Source organism: Anas platyrhynchos, chromosome 8 (assembly GCF_047663525.1).
Source record: "Anas platyrhynchos isolate ZD024472 breed Pekin duck chromosome 8, IASCAAS_PekinDuck_T2T, whole genome shotgun sequence".
Taxonomy (NCBI): domain Eukaryota; kingdom Metazoa; phylum Chordata; class Aves; order Anseriformes; family Anatidae; genus Anas; species Anas platyrhynchos.
Genome location: NC_092594.1, coordinates 17,609,474 through 17,626,851, shown reverse-complemented (window position 1 = coordinate 17,626,851; position 17,378 = coordinate 17,609,474). Strand labels below are relative to the sequence as shown.

The window sequence follows — 17,378 nt, the reverse complement described above, 5'->3', positions numbered from 1 at the left end:
TAATAACCAGTAATAACCTCATTATGAGGCTGGAGATGCCGGGAGAGAGAGAGAGAGAGGGGGGTAAAGGGGAGGGGGGGCAGATGCCGTCCTTCTGCCGCCCGCGTGCCACCGGCAGCTTGCGGAGCCAGCGAGTTGTCAGCGCGTCTCCTGCCTCTCACCTTGCTTCTCATTAGCTCCCCGCCGCGCTGCCGTGCGGGCAGATGGGGCAGGGCTCGTGTCCGCCTGCCACCACCGTGCCGGGGGGGTGCCAGGGGGTGCCAGCTTCTGCACCACTCCCCCTTAGTGCTGCCGCATCCCGGGCACCGCTGTGGGATGGAGAGGGGCACCACGGGCAGAAGGAGAGCTGGAAGCAGCTTTGCCCAGCATGGGGTGGCCAGGTCACGCCCTGAGATTTGGGGACATCCCATTAGGATGCAGATTCGGGAGGCTGGAGCGTTTCCCTACAAGTTGTTTTGGGGGCTGAGGTGTTTTTGGGTGGTCCCAACCTCTGCCACACGCAGGGTGCTGATTGCCAGGGCAAGGCAGAGACATCCTCTGAGGACAGCAGCCCCAAAAAGACACGAGGGGGACTGAAGAGGAACATGAGCCAGGCCAGGAGGCACCAGCAAGGACCAAGCCAGAGGGATGCAGGGCTGGACGGGCAGCAGCAGGAGGCTGGGCTGCCACCCACTCACTCCCCAGACCCCATCTCCAGGAAAGCAGACCCAAAATACCACCCCAGCATCCTGCACACCTCCTGTCTCCCCAAGATTTATCATCTCCAGCAGACCACAGCTTTCTGCTCCCTGCTTCCCTCCAGGGTCACCATCCCTGCACGCTCCCAACACCAGGGCCGGTCCCAGCAGCTCAGAATTTCCCCAATTTTGGGGCAGAACGAGGCATTTTTGTGCCTTTTGTCAGCGCGGGCTGTAAAGGAAGGAGATTTGAAGGCATGCGGTACCTGCGCTCAGCAGAGGGGGTGCGGGCGCGTGTGCAGGCGTACGGAGCTATTAATTAAAACTGCTCGGTCAGATGCTATAGAGAGATTAGTTGTCACATTGTGTTAATGGCAAGCTTGGCAACGCCGCGAGAAGGGGCAGGACTGCCCGCCGTCCCCTCAGCTGTTCAAGTGCCGCGTTTATACCCAGCCAGAATGCCTAATTGGCAGGTTTTGTCCAACAGAAGCCCCCTCGTTATCGGGAAGGGATCAGCGCCTTAATGAAGGAGAGGTAGAAAGGGGATGGATGGGCAGCGGCCCCACATGCAGGGACAGCTGTGGTCCCATCCTCGAGGTGACAGCACACGGGGAGGCTGGAAAAGCTCAGGACCATGGGACACCCACCTCACCCCGTTCCCAAGCTGGGTATGAAGATGAGGAAGAGGAGATCACCACCAGCACCACCTGGATCCCTGAGGCCTACAGGTCACATGTGGATGGGGATGCTGGAGATGCCAAAGTGCCCAAAGCACCAGTGTCACTCACATCTTCAAATGGCCTGGCCCTAAGCAGTTTTTTGGAGGTACCTGGGTAATGCCTACACAGCATCCTGAAAGGCCCCGTTGTCAATTTACAGGTCACCCATCATCTTGGTGTTATTTTTTGGCACTACTCTAAGACAATCCACAAAAATAATCCAAATTTTACCCCTCTACTTCTCCCCTTCTCTCTTAACCTCCTGCTGTTTTACCTCCTTTATTCTGTCCTATTTTAATGTCACCTTGACCTTAATAGCCCCAAGCAAGGAAAACATTACATTGAGGGGGAGAAAAAAATAAGTTGAGCCCAAACTTTTATTTCGTCCTCCCCTCTCCACCACTCAGCCACGCAGCCACCCCCTGCGCAGCAGCTACCTGTCACAGAAGACACTTTGTTCGTGCACTGGAGGCCAAGTTCCAATCACTGAATGTAATAGGGGAAGATGAGTGATAGATTGACACAATTAATTTCCATGTTCCCACTAGTCACATTGATTTTAGGGCATTCAGCCTTTACAAGTCTCTGAACGCCAGGGAAAACTTGGCTCTGATCTTGGCGGTAGAGGTCAAAAGGGTGCTCAGATCTTACGGGAGCTCAGCTGCTCCGATACCCTTCAGAGTTTTGACTCATGCCCCAGCTCACACCAATCTAGGACGTGCCTCTGGGATTGCATTAGCTCAGAAAAAAACTACTGAGATGGTTGCGTGGGCACATCCCTGGTGCCACTTGAACACTCAGAGCTTTCTTGAGCCCACCTGCTTGGTTCCTCAGACTCGCTGTCCTCCAGACTGCTTAATTTGAGGTGTGCTTAATTTGCAGCTGTTTTACCACAACTCATCTTCTGCACAAATTCATTGTCTCAAGACTGAATGGACTCTTAAAGATTTTCCTTTCAGCATAGACATGCAGCCAAATGTCCCCCTTCCACCACACCTTTTTAAAGCAAGGACCCAAGGTGGGAAACCAGCTTGCTTTGGACACCAAAGCAGGTTGAACAGAGAAACAAACAGAAAAAAGAAGTCAAATCCATTCATCTCAGATCCCTTCTTGGAGCCAAGCCCATGGCATCCAGCACAAGCTGCTGTGCTCACCCACCTGCTCGCCACCCCACCAGGTCCCCAGGGATGCTCCTTCACCCTGCACCCCCTTTCCCTGCCCCTGGGCCACCCGGTCCTGCTCCATCCCTTTCCCCCCACCCCTCCTCCGTGCCCTGCCGTCGAACAATGCCTGCCCTAAGAAACCACCCCGTAGAAACAGGCGAGCGACCGCGACAAAGCAGCCCTGCTATGCGCGGCATCCCCGCTCGCCAGCCAAGCCGGGAGATTCACCTGTGCGGCCCAGACAGTGAAGGATTGTTTGGAGCAAAACCACTGTGCAATCAAGTGGAGATAGCAGAAGCAACGGGGTCAGGCAGGCTGCCTGGGGCATCTTTCATCTCCAGCGTGGGGAGGTGGGGTGTAAAGCACGCAGCGGCCGGGGCCGGGGCGGGCTGAAAGGCAGCCTTGTTCTGCCAGCTATCTGCCATCTCTCTGATGTCACACGTCGCGTTCGGGCAGCTCACTTCAAAGGGCCCTTTCTCTTTCGGGTTTGGAGTTGGCTGTTTGGGGGGGGGGTGATAGCCTGGCTTTCCCAAAAAAGCATTTTGCTGTGCAATAAAAAAAAAAAAATAAAAGCTTGAAGAGCAGCCACCCAAGTTAACCCAGCTCAAGCAGGGTTGGGACAAGCGATGGGAAACCAAGGAGTCCCACTTTCCTGCTCAAGCTCTCTATGGGCAGCAGACTGGGACAGCTTTGGGACCAAATTTGCCTCCCCCAAACCCTACATGGGGCTCCCCTGGACCAGCATCCACCAAACACTTGCCACCAGGGAGCTCTGTGGCCTGGCTCCTGCCAGCCACACAGGTCTGCTCTGCTTTTGGCTAGGGTTTCTTGGGCAACTTCAACCCCACCATTGAACCACATCAAACACCTCCTTGGCCCACAGCAAGAGGGTGGCAGCACTCACCTCTGCAGCTCTTGCTGGGTGCCCGTAGGCACATTCTGCAGGAAGGAAGCCAAAACATCAACCACATGTTGGCCATGTGAAACAAGGCATCTTGCTGGGCTGCAGCCTCTTGTTGAACCATGGTGTCTCTGCCAAGCTACACAAACTCATCCAAGGCTGTGCAGCAGAAAGATGGCATTTCAAAAGACTCTGGATGAAGTTACCTGCTGGGACAACCTGTGTCCCATCAAGCAAAACCTTGAGAAACCCAAAGAGGAGAAAGTACTCAGAGGCACTATGGGAGAAAGACTCTGGCCAAAAACAATTTCAAGTTTTTTTTTTTTTTGGTCCTAAGCATGCAAAAATTCATGAACCCTCCACTAAATACTAGGTGACATCTGCCTTTTTTTTTTTTTTTTTTAAGGAGCCTGGCAAAGGCTGTTTCAAACTTTCCACATCTGGGTCAATTGGAAACTATCCCACATAGTAAATATCTTCCTGCACACGCTATGCTTCCAGGATTTAGAAACTGAAGAACAAGCTGTGGGATCAAAAAGGAGTGGGAGACGTGCTCGTACCCACAAAAGCACAGGGATCCTGGAGAGAAGCAGCTTAAGCTGCAGCACCATGCTGTTACCCGCATCAGCCCCATCACTGCAAGGGTGCAGAGGAATTCAGGACACTGGGGTTTCCTCCTCACACAACTCATATTGGTTTTAATGCCAGTAATAGGGGAAGGTGCATCAAGACTCAATTAAAAGACTCGGTATAAGAAAAAAAAATCACACGCAGATGCACCAGCCGTACTCAGGGTGCCTGGACCTCAGCATTCCTTGAGCATCCTTAAGCCTGCCTGTTGGGCAGCTGATGGCAGGCCTCACCTCTAAGCAATGCTGTGATCCTAGCCATCAGACAGCAGCCCCCGAGGGTGCCCCCAACCTCCACCCACACCCAGCTGCCTTCCCTGGAGGTGTCGGTCCCTCCTGCACCCTGGGGACCTCCAGCCCCAGGCATCCATCAACAGTGCCTCACCCCATAGGGAGAAAGGATGAAATTCACCTACAGAGAGGTGAATTCACCTTCACAGAGGCTCTTTTGAGACCCTGTGGAGGACAATATCAGAGCCCCCAGAGGTCATTTCTTGACACTGACAGCTTGGAGAGAGGCACTCTCCATACCAGCACTGCAAGCAACAACCTTTGCTCCCCAAACCGAGCGCCCGCGAGAGGATTTAAGGGACTGGCAGAATTTACTGGCAGGTATTAAAAGTTCACTGGGGCTGTAATAGCAATCTGTCAGCCTGCTGCTAATCCTTCTTGACAGAAACTTTATAAGAAGCTGAAGCGTGTTAAATAGTCCTGCAGTCTGAGCAGAGCGAGCTCAAGGAGGGCGGCTTGAACCCGCGGCCGCTTTCCCTTGGACCCCTGATGAAGAGCCCGAGGGGCAGGTTGGGGTTTGACTCTCACTTGCAAAAGCTGCTGCTCCCCTGCAGGAGAAGGAGCAGGGACCTTGAGAAGGCGACCACGCCACCCAGGCAGCAGCACCCCGAGCACCCCAGGGGCACGGAGGAGGCGATGCTCCTCACCGCACAATAGCGGCTCTGTGCGCTCGCCCGGGAGGTGGGGAGGACTCGCGGGGACCGTCCGATGCACCTGCGCTCACCTTGGAGTCAGGAATGCGAGCAATTCACATCTGCAAATCCTGGGAAACCCATTAGCGATGAAACTGGAGCCGCTCACCCCGCGAGGGAAATCTGCCTGGGTCCGTGGTTTAAAGGGGCTGGGGTTTCAGCTGGGTATCACTGAGCCCTGGGTTGGGGCTACGGCGCACGGACGGGACACCAGGTTGCGTTGTCCCAGGAAAAACACCTTGGACAGCCTCTCCTTGGATGGCCGAGCTGTTACCAGCATCACTCAGCTTCCCATCCACCTCCAAAATAAAGGGACAGCTCCAGGTGCACGGCAGGACGTGTTAGGGACCAGCAGCTGAGGTGCCACCTCCAGCGGGTCCCTGCACCAGCAGGGCTGCAGACACATTGCAGCAGCAAGTTCATGTTGGCACTGCTCTGAGTGCTCCCCGCAGTCGGTTTGCCCTGGAGCAGATGGCAAAGTTTCATCACCATCCCTATATTTCACTGCTCTGTTTCCCATGGACTTCCTGAGCCTTTTGCCTCTTAGCTGAGCTCCATCACCAACACATCCCATGGAGCAGAAAGCCCCACCAGGGTCAGTTATAGGGCAACTCAAGATACCCACAGAGAAAGAAGCTTGCACATCCCTGCCCCATCATGGCCAGGTCTCCTGATAGAGGGAAGGAACAAGCCAGCAGCACACTCATGGGTCTCAGCTCAGCTGTCTGAAATCCACAGGTTCCTGGGGCAGAGAACCCCGCAGGGACACCCCCCACCCACCCGGGCTGCCCCAAGCCCCATCCAGCCTGGCCTTGGGCACAGTCAGGGATAGGACAGCCACAGCTCCTGTGGGCAGCCTGTGCCAGGGCCTCACCACCCTTATAATGAAGAATTTCTTTCTAAGAAGAACAGAAAGGCAGGAAAATTGCTGGGGAAGAAAGAGCCACCAGCCAACCTTGCTGGGATGCAGAGTGGGACCTGCTACAGCAGCTAGGAGTGTATGTCCCAGGGGGGCTGTGGCGAGCACAAGCCCCCACAGCAGCACAGATTCAGGCAAGAAGGATGAATGAAAAACAGGTCATCCACTGGGTGCAGGGAGCCCAGCGACCAAAGCACCCCAAACAATCCCAGGGGAGCTCACAAATTGGCACATCATTTATTTTTCCAAGCCCTCCTTCCCCCTAGCACGCTGTCATCATCTTCCCCGGGCGCAGAGCTGTTCCCAAGTAACCAGATCCCCCCCCCAGCCACAAAGCACCTACTGTACTCACCCCGATGCTATCGGCGGGGGCTGGCCCCGTGCACGCGGTCAGGCAGCACCTATAAGCTCGGGTGGCCTGGGGCTGCGGGGTGGAATCAGGATCCTTCCTGCCCAAAACAGCTGCTTTGGGCCATCACGGGGATGCCCAGAAGTGCAGCATCCCTGCTGCTTATCGGTATTTCCTCGGGGAGCCTTTTCCCAGCACGGCCACAGGCGTTTGTCAGCTCCTCGCCTGCTCCTGGCTGGAGGTGAGCTGCTCCTACCAACAGCAGGTTTTTGTTCCAGGGGAGGGAAAAATAAGCAAGTCAGGGAAACAGCTGGTAAACTGCAGGAATAATCAATTAAGAGGCAATTTCATCATCTCAAATCAGCTCACTTGCACTTAAAAGCTTTCTGGAGCAAGTGATTAGCCTCTAATTGATGGGAACTGGAAGGCCCAGGGAAGAGGCAAGGCAGCCCAGTTTTTACAGCCATTTCTGGGTCCCACAGTCCCCACGGTGCCCCCCTACCACACAATACCTCCAAGGACAGCACCCATCTTTGGGCTTCATTAGTCCAGCTCCTTGCCAGGCTGACTGATGAACTTCTCTGGGTTCCTTGCCCCCTCCCCATCTCACCACCGGATAACCCAGGAAAGGACCTGGGGCTGCATTTACTGGCTGCCTTTGCTGCTGTCCTTTAACCACCACGTCCAGGGCTCCTGAAGCTCCCCTCGCATGGGGTCTGTGCCCCAGCCCCCAGCCCCGTGGGACGCCGCTGGCCCTGCCTGCAGCAGCTCTCCTGCTGGCAGCCCCGGGATGTCACCGCTCCTTCCTCACCCCTCCGCCTACTCCGGGAGGAGACCAGGCAGCCAGCAGGCGGTTACAGCTTCTGGCAGGCTCCAGCTGATCCTTTTGGAAGGAGTTTCGCTGGTCTCCTCTCCCCGTGCTCCTCGGGGGCTCTCCAGTTACCTCCCAAATACCTCCATGTTCCCAACCACAGAGCCAAGCCCTCCAAGGCTGGGACACCAGCACGAGGTTGTCAGGACAACAGAACCAGCCACCCAAGGCACAGGCATTACGCTACATCTTTACTTCCATGACCTCATGCTATATTTTCCATACGGTCCCTGCCTCACTCAGCAAACGGGTGGTTTTTCGCTATTTTCCATATCCTCCTCCCGCGCACAGCCTCGGGGCCCTCCATGCTCACGTATTATTGAGTTGTGTTGAGCACAGGCTTGTTTCCTCGCAGATGCTCTCTGGGAAAGCACAGAGAAGCTGGAGGCTCCTAGGATACCTCCCTTCACAGCCCCTCTCCTCCCAAGCAGATATTATTGCATTTGTACTGCGAGGAACAGAGCACGAGCTGGAGCTGTTGGGGGCCAGCCAGTTTCTGCATCAACCTCAGATGCCAAAGATGCTCTGCAGAGCACCAAGCCTGCCAGGGCTTTCCAAAAGTCCTAATTAAGACTGGTCAATAAAGGGTCATTGGTTCTTTATCCCCACGTGAAGCCACCAAGCTGGTAAGGACACCAGGGTAGGTAAGGCCCAGTAGGCCTTACCAAGCTGGTAAGGCCTACTGGGGCTTGCCACCAGCTCCCCATCTCAGTGTCGCAGGGTCTGTCAGCCTCATGATGCCCTCTGGCAGGGATTTTCTCTGCCCCCAGACTCTGATCCAACCTCCGAGCATCCTCCTGAATGAGCCCCCTGTTCACAGGGTCACCACAGCAGAAACCTGATCTCCCTCCGAAGCAGCAGCTCGGAGGGCCCGGGGCGCTGGGAAGCTGCTGTTCTTCACCAAAAGAGCTGTCAGTATTTGATCACTTGGAGTGTTTTGACACGGCTGTTGGTTGGATACACTCATCCTCAGCCTCTGAACTTACACATCAGCCTCCACGTCAGCACCCAGGAGGCGTACAGCCAACGAGATAACCTTTCCATGACCAACACCCTGCCACTGGAGGAACGGAGACAGGAATTTGGTCTGATCTCCAGCAAGATAAGAAACCACGATTCACCTTTTTACACCTGAAGGGCTTTTCCTGACTTTCCATTGCAAGTCTTTACCATTTCATACTTTTTTTTTTTTTTAAAGGAGCTGATGCAGATGAGCTGTGGAAGAAAACTTAGCAAAGGCAAGCCTCAGACCTGGCCAGCTGGTGCTACCTGGGATCCTGCTCACACACCCACCATAAGGCTGAGGTGGTTTGAGCCACATCATGTGTCACAAGACAAGCATTTTCTGATGGCAGGTGACATCTTATGCCCAGAACAGCACCACTATAGATACCAGACATCTGGCAAGCGATTTCACTCTGGAAAGGTGACAGGAGCAACCCAAGCTTTGCCTTTTCCCCCCAGAAAAGCACCATTTGCCACCTCCCAGGTTTGCTTTCAGGGAAAGACCCTGCCTGTGTCTTGAAGGATTTCCTAGAGCACCTCATCTACAAGGTCATATCCTTTCCAGGCAGGTTTCTTCCTCCTGTGCCTGCACACTGCAGGTTGCCTACAAATACCTGGAAACACCACCCAGGTGCAAACGCAGCCAGTATTGGCCAAGTCCATTTTGAGTTTCTTTGCAGTCTGCCCCAGGATCCCATCCGATCCATTCACAAAGACCAACTTAATTAACATAATATCACTCAGAGCTAGCTCGTTCCTGCCTATCAGTATCATCTAATCAGTGTCCTCAACTGAAAAGCAATCTCTGGCTTGATCTTGGCCACTGAGCAGGGCCTGAACAGAGAGGGCTTTGTTCACTGAGCCACTAAAGATATGAAGATTGGCTCCCAACCCCTTCCTGCCATTGCCCTTGCCTTGGAGAGCACAGAGCCTTTTTTTTTTTTCCCCAAATGTCAGACCTTGCTCTTTTCTCCCTGGGTTTGACAAGAAGCTGTCGTTCACCCTAGGGCTGAGAGGTGGCTTGGGCACGGAGCACAGCACGGCAGAGCAGCACCACAGGCATCCAGCCCAGGATCCCACAACCCACAAGAAGTCATTTGCCACAGCATCTCCATCCTTCACCTCAGGAGACAATGTTCAGATGGCTTTGCTTTGGCAGGGTCAGTCCCCAGGCTGAAATAAGGCACAGCAGAGCATCACAGCCAGAGGAGATGAGGATTCATGTGGGCATTGCACCGTTACCACAAGGACTGTGCCAAGTACAAGCCAAATGCAGAAAAAGGCAGGTTTAAGACCATGAACTCTGCTAATTTTGCTAGATGACATCCTGCCCACTTCCACAATACCAATCCTTCCCCCAAAACATACATATCCACTCTCTATATAATCATTTTATAAAAGTATATGCACACACTTTAAGATACTGTTATTATATTGTCATTATATCATTGCAAGACTTTAAAAGAAGTAGGCAACCAGCCTGTGTGACATGGGTTTTATGGGGGGGGAGTATTTTGGAAGTAATCTCATAAGGATAAATTGATAGGTGGGCTGACGGAAAGCAGACTGATGGAGGTGAATGTTTTTCAAATAGGAGATGGCTGTAGGTGGAGAAGACAACCGTTTTATCTTTAAGCCATTTTTTCCTAAGAAAAATATTAAAACTATGTTTTAGGAAACATGAAAGTGAGGAGAATTTTTAAAGCAATTTTAATGATTAATAATGAAAATATGCTTTTTTTTTCTATTGTAAACCCAGCTGGTGTTAACCCAGCCATTAGCTACACCTGGATCCTACAAATCAGACTCATGCTGGCTTCCAGCCCACAGCAGCTCCTCCACACCACCCATACTCTATCCTCCCCAAATCCCTTTCCCCAAGCAGAGCACATCCTCACCTTCATCCCACAGCCAATACCACCCTCACCCTGACACTCTCTGCCCCACTAACACCATCCAGACTTTCCCCAAGACCACTAAGCAACAGAAAAACCCCAAGCAATAATTTTCCAACCCACCCATACCAGCAAAGCCCAACAACCTTCCCAGAGCAGGAAGATGGAGCAGGGACCCCATCCCAACATCCAATTCCCTCTCAGAAAGAGCAGGGCTTTAAAAACATGAATCTTGGCCACAAGCACCTACCTTGCTGTCCTTCACAAGACCTCAAATCAGGCTATGCAGCTTCCTAGGGCACATCTTCTCACCTCCTCCCAAACCCAGGCAGCCTGTGAGTCCTGTTTTTATAGGGTTTTGCTCTCTCTCCTGCAACACCTTCACCTGTGACTCACTAATTACATCCCAAACGAGCAAGCCAGCACAGCTGAGATACCTCTGCTGGAGGGGACCTCGCAGTTCAATACAGCTCATTTAACTCTCCGTGGAAAGCCTTCTCCTACACACATGATATTTGTCCCATTTTCCTTGTGTGTGCTCCAGCCTCATGTTAGAGGCAGCACGGGCCAGAGAAGGGCTCAGAGGTTTGTAATAAAAATGTAATTGTCAAGAGAAAATGGAGCCTGTGCAGTGATTAAAAATTAGTTGTTAATTCAGTGGGCACCAGCGAGATTTGTGTCACCTTCCACAGCCACCCACCTCCGTCCATCGGCCAAAAAGGAACCTTCAAGGTCAATTGAGTGACAAACCAGAGAATATTTGATATCTAAAACCCAATGAGCAGATTTCCCATATAGAAAAGAAAAGAAGAAATAAAGAAATAGAATATAGAAAATAGAAAATTTCTGATATATTTTCCCTTACTGACCTGGGAGATTATCCAAACCCATTCCCTCCTGAGTTGACGTGACACACAAGAAGAGACCAGGCATGTTTGGTGTTTTTTTTTCAGAGATTTTTTTTTTTTTAATTTCACCTTGCTACGCGATTCCTGTCAGTGCCTCAGCACCTCCCACCGGGCCGTCCGCCTCCGGGCCCCGCTACATTCAGTGTCAGGCCGTACGGGGGCCACGCGCCGGCGTTTCGAGCCTCACAGTCACTTGCACGTCTTTACAGGCGGTCGCTTACATCGTTTGGGAACAGCAGCACAAAAGGACACAACGCATGGAAACGAGAGGGGGATGAGGTGAGGGTCGGCTGAGAGCTCAGCCTGGAGGAGAACTTGGAGAGGTGGACCCGCACGTGGGGTGGGAGGCGCAGGGCTCCTTCCTCCTTCAGACAAGGGGTGGTGGCATGGGCTGGTGGCTCCTGGAGTCAGGACAGCACCTCACACCTCTCCAGCACCCGTATCTGAGGGTTTGGGATGGGTCTCTGGTCAGGGAGAGAGTTGGGGATGTCCCCGAATTCCAGCACCGACCTCCCAGCCACTGCGAGTGGCAAGGACGGGACGTGGCCACCTCGCTGTCCCCACCGACCTGCTGGCGGAGGAGCTGGTCCCTGCCGTGGGGTTCAAAAGCAGTGGGGCAACCTGAGAGCACCAAAAATAACCGGCCCCGAAACCCAGACCTACCGCCTGACACGAGCCGGTGTTCCTGCCCTGCCACCGGGCTTTTGCAACCTAAACGTGGCGTTTATAAAAAGTAAATTATCTCATCTCATAACTTAAGTGCATCGAGCATTTCCTTAAATACGGTTCGCGCTGAAAATAAAGTTACTTTTGCTGTACAGTAAATTTCTGATAGACTTAGGAATAAACTTTGTGGGTACAACAACCCGGAGGGCGCGTCCGTGTGGGATGCCACCGCGCACGGCCGCACGGCTCCGCTCACGCGCGCGTGCCCACACACACAAACACACACACACAGCCCCGTCCCGCCGCACGGGGGGGACGTCTCTAGCTTTCTATATTCACGTGGGAATTTGAAAACCAACCCGCCAGCTGCCAAACCCACTCCTGCCCCTAACCCTAGGATTTCCTAAGAGAAACGTGAAACTACGCAACCCAAAACTCGCTGGGTCCCTGGGCATCCCGAGCTACAAAACGCCGCGTGCCGGCCTCCCGTCGTGGGGCTCCGCTGCGCTCAGGAGGTGAAGTAGGAGCTCTGCATGGAGTAGAGGTGGTCGATGGGGTTCCCCACCCGCGCCTGCAGCGGCCCCGCGTCCGCCGTGGCGAGAAAGCAGTCGCCCAGGTTGCTCAGTGAGGTATCGTCGCTGTCCATGTCGTGGAAGAGGGGCTCGGCACCTGGCGAAGCAGGAAAGGAGCAGTGTTGGAGGGGTGCTGTGTGCTGCTGCAGATCCTAGAGCACCGTATCTCCTCCTCCACCACGTCCCCGAGAGCCTACTGAGATGGTTTGGGGATGCTGGCACACCTCGGGGAAGAGGGAGCTGTAAATCATAGTGGGTGGCACCTCTGGGGAGGTGGTGGCACCTTTGGAGAGGTGGTGGCACCATTGGTGAGGTGGTGGCACCACCAGGGAGGAGGTGACACCACCAAAGACGAGGTGACACCACCAGGGAGGAGATGGCACTCCTAATTTTCCCACCAGCCTTTGGCTTTGGCTCCAGCTCCATCAGTGGGATGCTTTCATGGTGCTGGCCACCCTGGTGCCCCCACTTCTGCAGTGTAAGGATTTAGGGGAGCGGGGGCTGCCGCCTGCCCAGAACTTGCTGCACCCCCATCACGCAGCCCCCATTTTGACAGAGAGAGGGCAAGAAAAAAGCCCCGGGGAGGTTGCAGACATGCCCCTTTCTGCAGCCTTACCGTAGGGGTGCATGTGGTCTCCGGGCATCTGTGGAGGGGTGAGCCCTTGCCGAAAGGGGTCGGAGCTGTAGACGCCCTGCTCCATGCCCAGGAGCTGCTGCGGGGGGGGCAGAGCGGTGTAGGGGTTCATGAGCCCCTCCAGCCCCCCGCTGCCACCACCGTTGGGCTGGGCTGGAAGATAAAAATGAGCTGCCAGTGAGGCTTTTTTGGGGGGGGAGGCTTGGGAAGCCTGGAGAGGGCATTTTGGGGTGCGGGGATGTGGAGAGCTGGGTACCTGAGCTCAGGCGCTGCGTGTTTTGCTGGTCCTGCTGCTGCTGCTGCTGCCTCCTGGCCAGCTTCTTCATCTGGGCGAGAAGAAGGGGAAAAAGCAGGGGGTGGCAGCATGGCCACGGGAGGGGGCGGGAGGGGGCCCCTGCACCCACCTTTGCTCTCTGGTTCTGGAACCAGACCTGCACCACGCGGACGCTCAGCCCCGTCTCGGCCGCCAGCGTCTCCCGCACCTACAGGGAGGGAGGACAACATCTCAGCGGGCCTCACACGGCTTTGGGGGGGACTTGAGGAGCGGGCAGAGCCCTTGCCCAGCCTCCAGGCCACCCCATACCTTCCTGCAGGGCTTGGAGGAAACCTCGAAGGACGCCTTGAATGCCCTCCGCTGCTGCGTGGTCAGGATGGTGCGGGGCCGCTTGGGCCGCTTGTGGTCCTTCCCCTCCTCGGCTCCCTTCCCTGAGGCCGGGCCCAGTTTGCAGATGCTGTCTTCATCATCACTTTTGCCTTGGGGAGGGGTAAAAAGAAAAAATATTTTTGCCTTTGCACCCTGGTTTGGGGTGACCACCCAAATCCCCCCCAGTCCAGGATGCGATGAGCTCATTTGGGGGGAGACAGAGCCTCTCTAGATCAAGCAAATGATGCCCAAAACCACACCACCATGATCTGGGAAGGGGAAAAACCCACTCCAAGCATCCCCCCCCTCTCCTCGCCATCCCCCCCAACACCTGCTCCCCAAATCCCTCCGTGTGTCAAAGGAGAAGCGGAGCCGGATTTGGCGGGGTATTACTTTTAATTAACTCTCCCTTTCAAGCCTTCACCCGAACGAGGGGGGGAAATTAATGACTGTCTGGGGCTGCCCCTGACGTCACCCGGGAAGGGGCCGGGGCGGGGGACTTTGTGCGTGCCCCCAGCCCGACCCGCCAGCACGGGGGGGCCAGTGCGGCCACAGCGGGGCCAGGACATTCCTCGCCTGGGAGGATTTAGGGAGAGGAGAAACGTTAGGACGCTTTTAATTGGAAACCGGGGTCCTCTTTCAGAGGGGCTTGTTTGCTTAGGCTGGGCCGGGAGGGGGGGTTTCGGGGGAGGCAGTAATTGAAGCGAGGGTTGGGGAGATTACGGGCAACATATGGCTGGCTTTTTATCGGCGCTTTCTCATAAAGTGGCCTTTGGTGTGCGTGGAGGCTGGGGGAGGGAGGATGGGGGGGGATTCGGGGGAGGCTGGAGGCTCACATCGCTGGTGGAGGGCAGCCGGGGCTGGCACCCCGGCGGGGACACACGGATATGTTGGGGGACACAGGGTGCAGGGGGCAAAGCCGTGGATCTGGGTGCGCACCTGGGCCAGGGGTGCCGGGGTTTTGTGCTGGGTTCCCCGCCAGCCAAGGGGTTGTGCTGCCCTTGTGACTCCTGCACTGTGACTCCCTCTGCATCCCTCTGCCCGGAGCTTCCACCAAAATATGCGTTTTTCCCCGGGGATTTCTGCTATTAAAGCCCTCGGCTTGGCCAGAGGCGCTGGAAGTGGGGCTGGCCGCGGGCCGACGAGTCGCTGGGGAGAAAAAACTCCCCAACCTTTCCCAAACTGCCCTTTTCCCCCAGTAGGAATAAACCCAAAATGCTGTGGGACCAGAGGCCGATTCAATCCTTTTCCTGCGTGATGTTTCCTCCTCGGTTCCTATTTTAACTGGGAGGCTTTGCATCTCCCACAAGGCAGAACTGTGTCTCCCGGACGCACTTTCCCAGGGCTCCCAGCACAGCAGCCCCACTGCTTTTTACTTTTTGTTACCATCGCTACTATTTGGAGGAAGGATTTATTAATTTTTTTTTCTAGGTTCTGGCTGTGGAGGATCATGATATTAAAGACCTGGGGCAATTTCTGCTCCACCCCCACTGAAACCATCCCTGTCCTCCCCGTTCAGAGGTAAACCCTTCCCTCTGCAAAGCAGATTTTCCTACAATAATGTTGTTTTATTTTTTTGGTGAAGAGTGTGATTTGGGAAGTGCCAACCCCATCTTCAGGGATATCATTAAGAGAGCGATTTCTGCTCACAGCTCATTTCCCATTTTCCTGTTTTTTCTTCCTAAATTTGTCTTCCCGGGAACCATTCAGATTTACATCGGCTGCACATTTGGATTTAAGCGCTGATCTGATGCTCTGGGCAACCTGCCCTCATTAACAACCAGAAAGACCCCCCCGAAGGTGACACCCTGGGGATGCCACCCCCTTCCCTAACCCCACAGTGTCCCAGTTCTGGCTCTGCCTTTCCCTTCCCACCACGGGACCCCGGAGCAGGAGCAGCGGGTCAGGGCGATGCTGCGCCGGGCGCGGGCGGCCCCCTTACCAGAATCCGACAGAGCCGGGCTCACCAAGCTCAGCAGCTCCCGCTCCTTCTCGTAGTCGCCCTTACAGAGCAGCTGCCCTTCCTTCAGCACGAACTCGTCGCCCTTCTGCAGGCGCCGCTCGCAGACGCAGCAGCAGAAGCAGCGCAGGTGGTAGACGCTCTTCTGGGCGCGCATCACCAGCTCGCTGGGCGCGATGGTCTCCAGGCACCCGGCGCACTTCACCGCGAACAACCTGCGTGGGGAAAGCAAGGGGAGACCCCGCTGGGATGCCCCAAGGTGCCACGGCTGCAGCCGGGGGGTGGCACGGTGTTGGGGCACCCCGGGGACCCGTGGTGAGGCTGGGGGGCATTGGCACAGGGGGGATTTGTCACCGCTGCCGTGCTTTGGATGTGCCGAGGGGAGGCACAGGGTGGTGCTGGCTCCCCACGGTGACCAGGAGTGGGCTGCAGGCTCGCCCTGTGCCAGCAAGGGATGCTGGTTTGGGTCAATGCTGGTATTTTTGGTGAACCACAAATGCAGCCAAAGGGTGAAAATCCCAATTATCGGATGCTCTGGGTAGAAAGCAAGCAGGCATCAAACCCAAGAGCTGGGCTACCAGCATGGGACGTGGGACACACCACCTACAGGAGGTCCAGAATAACAATAATATGATAATAATAATGCTGGCTTGAGAAGGCTTAGAAGGACCTGGTGCCAAACCTGCTTGGGATATTTCCCCCAGTATCGATTTTTGGAGGTACCAAAGCAGAACGTCTTCACCACCCCCAATATCCGTGCTTTTGGCCTGGATCCCATAAAGAAAAAAAAAATCTCTGTTTACCCAGCCTCGTCCTAAATATCTGTGGGAACTGGACATTATTATTCCCCTGCCTTAATGACTTTGGCCCAGAAAGAGGAGGCAGAAGTCAGCACACATCCTGCGGGGGTTATCTGCGAGCATCCCCGGGTCCCAGCGCCGCTCCCTGCCCCGGTCACCCCCTGGTCCCCATCGGGTGCCTCGCCCCTTCAGGCCTTCTTCAGGCCTGCTGTCTGTAGATGAAGTATTTTATTGTTTTTAATGAAAAAAAAAAAGGCACCAAGCTCTGGTTAAATAATTCAAGCAATGCTCGGTGTCCTCTGCCCGGTTCCCTCACCCCTGAGTTATCCCAGGGCATGGACCTGCCTGCCCAGAGCCTCCGAGCACAACATTTTCAACCCTGATTTTTTGGGACGGTTACCAACAAAATAAAAAAAAAAAGACATAGGAAATGCAAAGTGCTGAGTCAGCCCTGGTGCAATAAGGAGAGGAACAGATGTACGCAACAGCTTCACAGCAAAACCACCCGAAAAAGGGGGAAAAAAATAAAAAGCTTTATATATTGACGTTTTTATGAGCTTGATAGCACATAAAACATGGAGGCGGGAGGCAGAGCGAGGCACGCTTGTATCTTTGTGCCCTGGAGGCATCCCCCAAGAGTCCCAAAATGCATCGGCTTCATTCTTCACCCCGGGTCCTCTCCTCTTCTTGCAGCCCGGAGGAACGTGGGCTGTGTCAGCGCCGCGCATTTCTGCTGGGTATTTCCTTACATCTCCTTCATGGCAGAGTGGAGGCAATTTGTAGGCAGGGGGCAACGCGTTCTCATCCTGCTTAAATAAAGTTTAAGCCCTACCTGGTGGGACTGCTGAGTGTTTTCGGTCATAAAGCACCGATGAGGTATTCAGTTAGTGCTGTCTAATCTTCGCGAATGAATGTGCCCCAAATATCTGTTTTCAGTGCGCCGATTAGAAAGCAACAAAGCCGTGCCAATTAGGCACATCAGCACCCACTGAAGAGAGGATTTGTCTGAGCTCAAAGTGTTCAGCACGCTGCAAAACAGGAAGGCGTGAGGTTTGGGTAGATGGCTGCCTGATACCAGACACTT

The 17,378-nt window shown here is 54.6% G+C and overlaps 1 protein-coding gene and 1 long non-coding RNA gene across 4 annotated transcripts in view; both read right to left on the bottom strand.

The window, feature by feature from the left end:
- Positions 1 to 1,755: 1,755 nt before the first annotated feature.
- Positions 1,756 to 10,455, bottom strand: LOC106018912 (uncharacterized). 2 transcript variants are annotated; one of them, XR_011811131.1, is made up of 3 exons: positions 10,362 to 10,455; positions 3,464 to 3,700; positions 1,756 to 3,104 (listed from the first exon to the last, which is right to left on the bottom strand). It is a non-coding gene; the product is annotated as an uncharacterized lncRNA (long non-coding RNA). The 2 variants fall into 2 exon arrangements; XR_005267645.2 differs by lacking the exons at positions 1,756 to 3,104; positions 3,464 to 3,700 and adding exons at positions 4,388 to 5,534; positions 6,344 to 6,592 and having other exon boundaries at positions 10,362 to 10,442.
- A 606-nt stretch (positions 10,456 to 11,061) lies between these two features.
- LMX1A (LIM homeobox transcription factor 1 alpha) overlaps positions 11,062 to 17,378 on the bottom strand; it is a 29,407-nt gene continuing 23,090 nt past the window's right edge. For both annotated transcript variants that reach the window (XM_072041833.1, XM_038183284.2), the window contains 6 exons: positions 15,477 to 15,709; positions 13,475 to 13,644; positions 13,296 to 13,373; positions 13,148 to 13,217; positions 12,874 to 13,044; positions 11,062 to 12,354 (listed from right to left, as the gene is read on the bottom strand). In XM_072041833.1, coding sequence (XP_071897934.1) covers positions 12,194 to 12,354; positions 12,874 to 13,044; positions 13,148 to 13,217; positions 13,296 to 13,373; positions 13,475 to 13,644; positions 15,477 to 15,709 — 883 coding nt within the window. In that variant the 3' untranslated portion in view covers positions 11,062 to 12,193. The remainder of the gene's footprint in view (positions 12,355 to 12,873; positions 13,045 to 13,147; positions 13,218 to 13,295; positions 13,374 to 13,474; positions 13,645 to 15,476; positions 15,710 to 17,378) is intronic.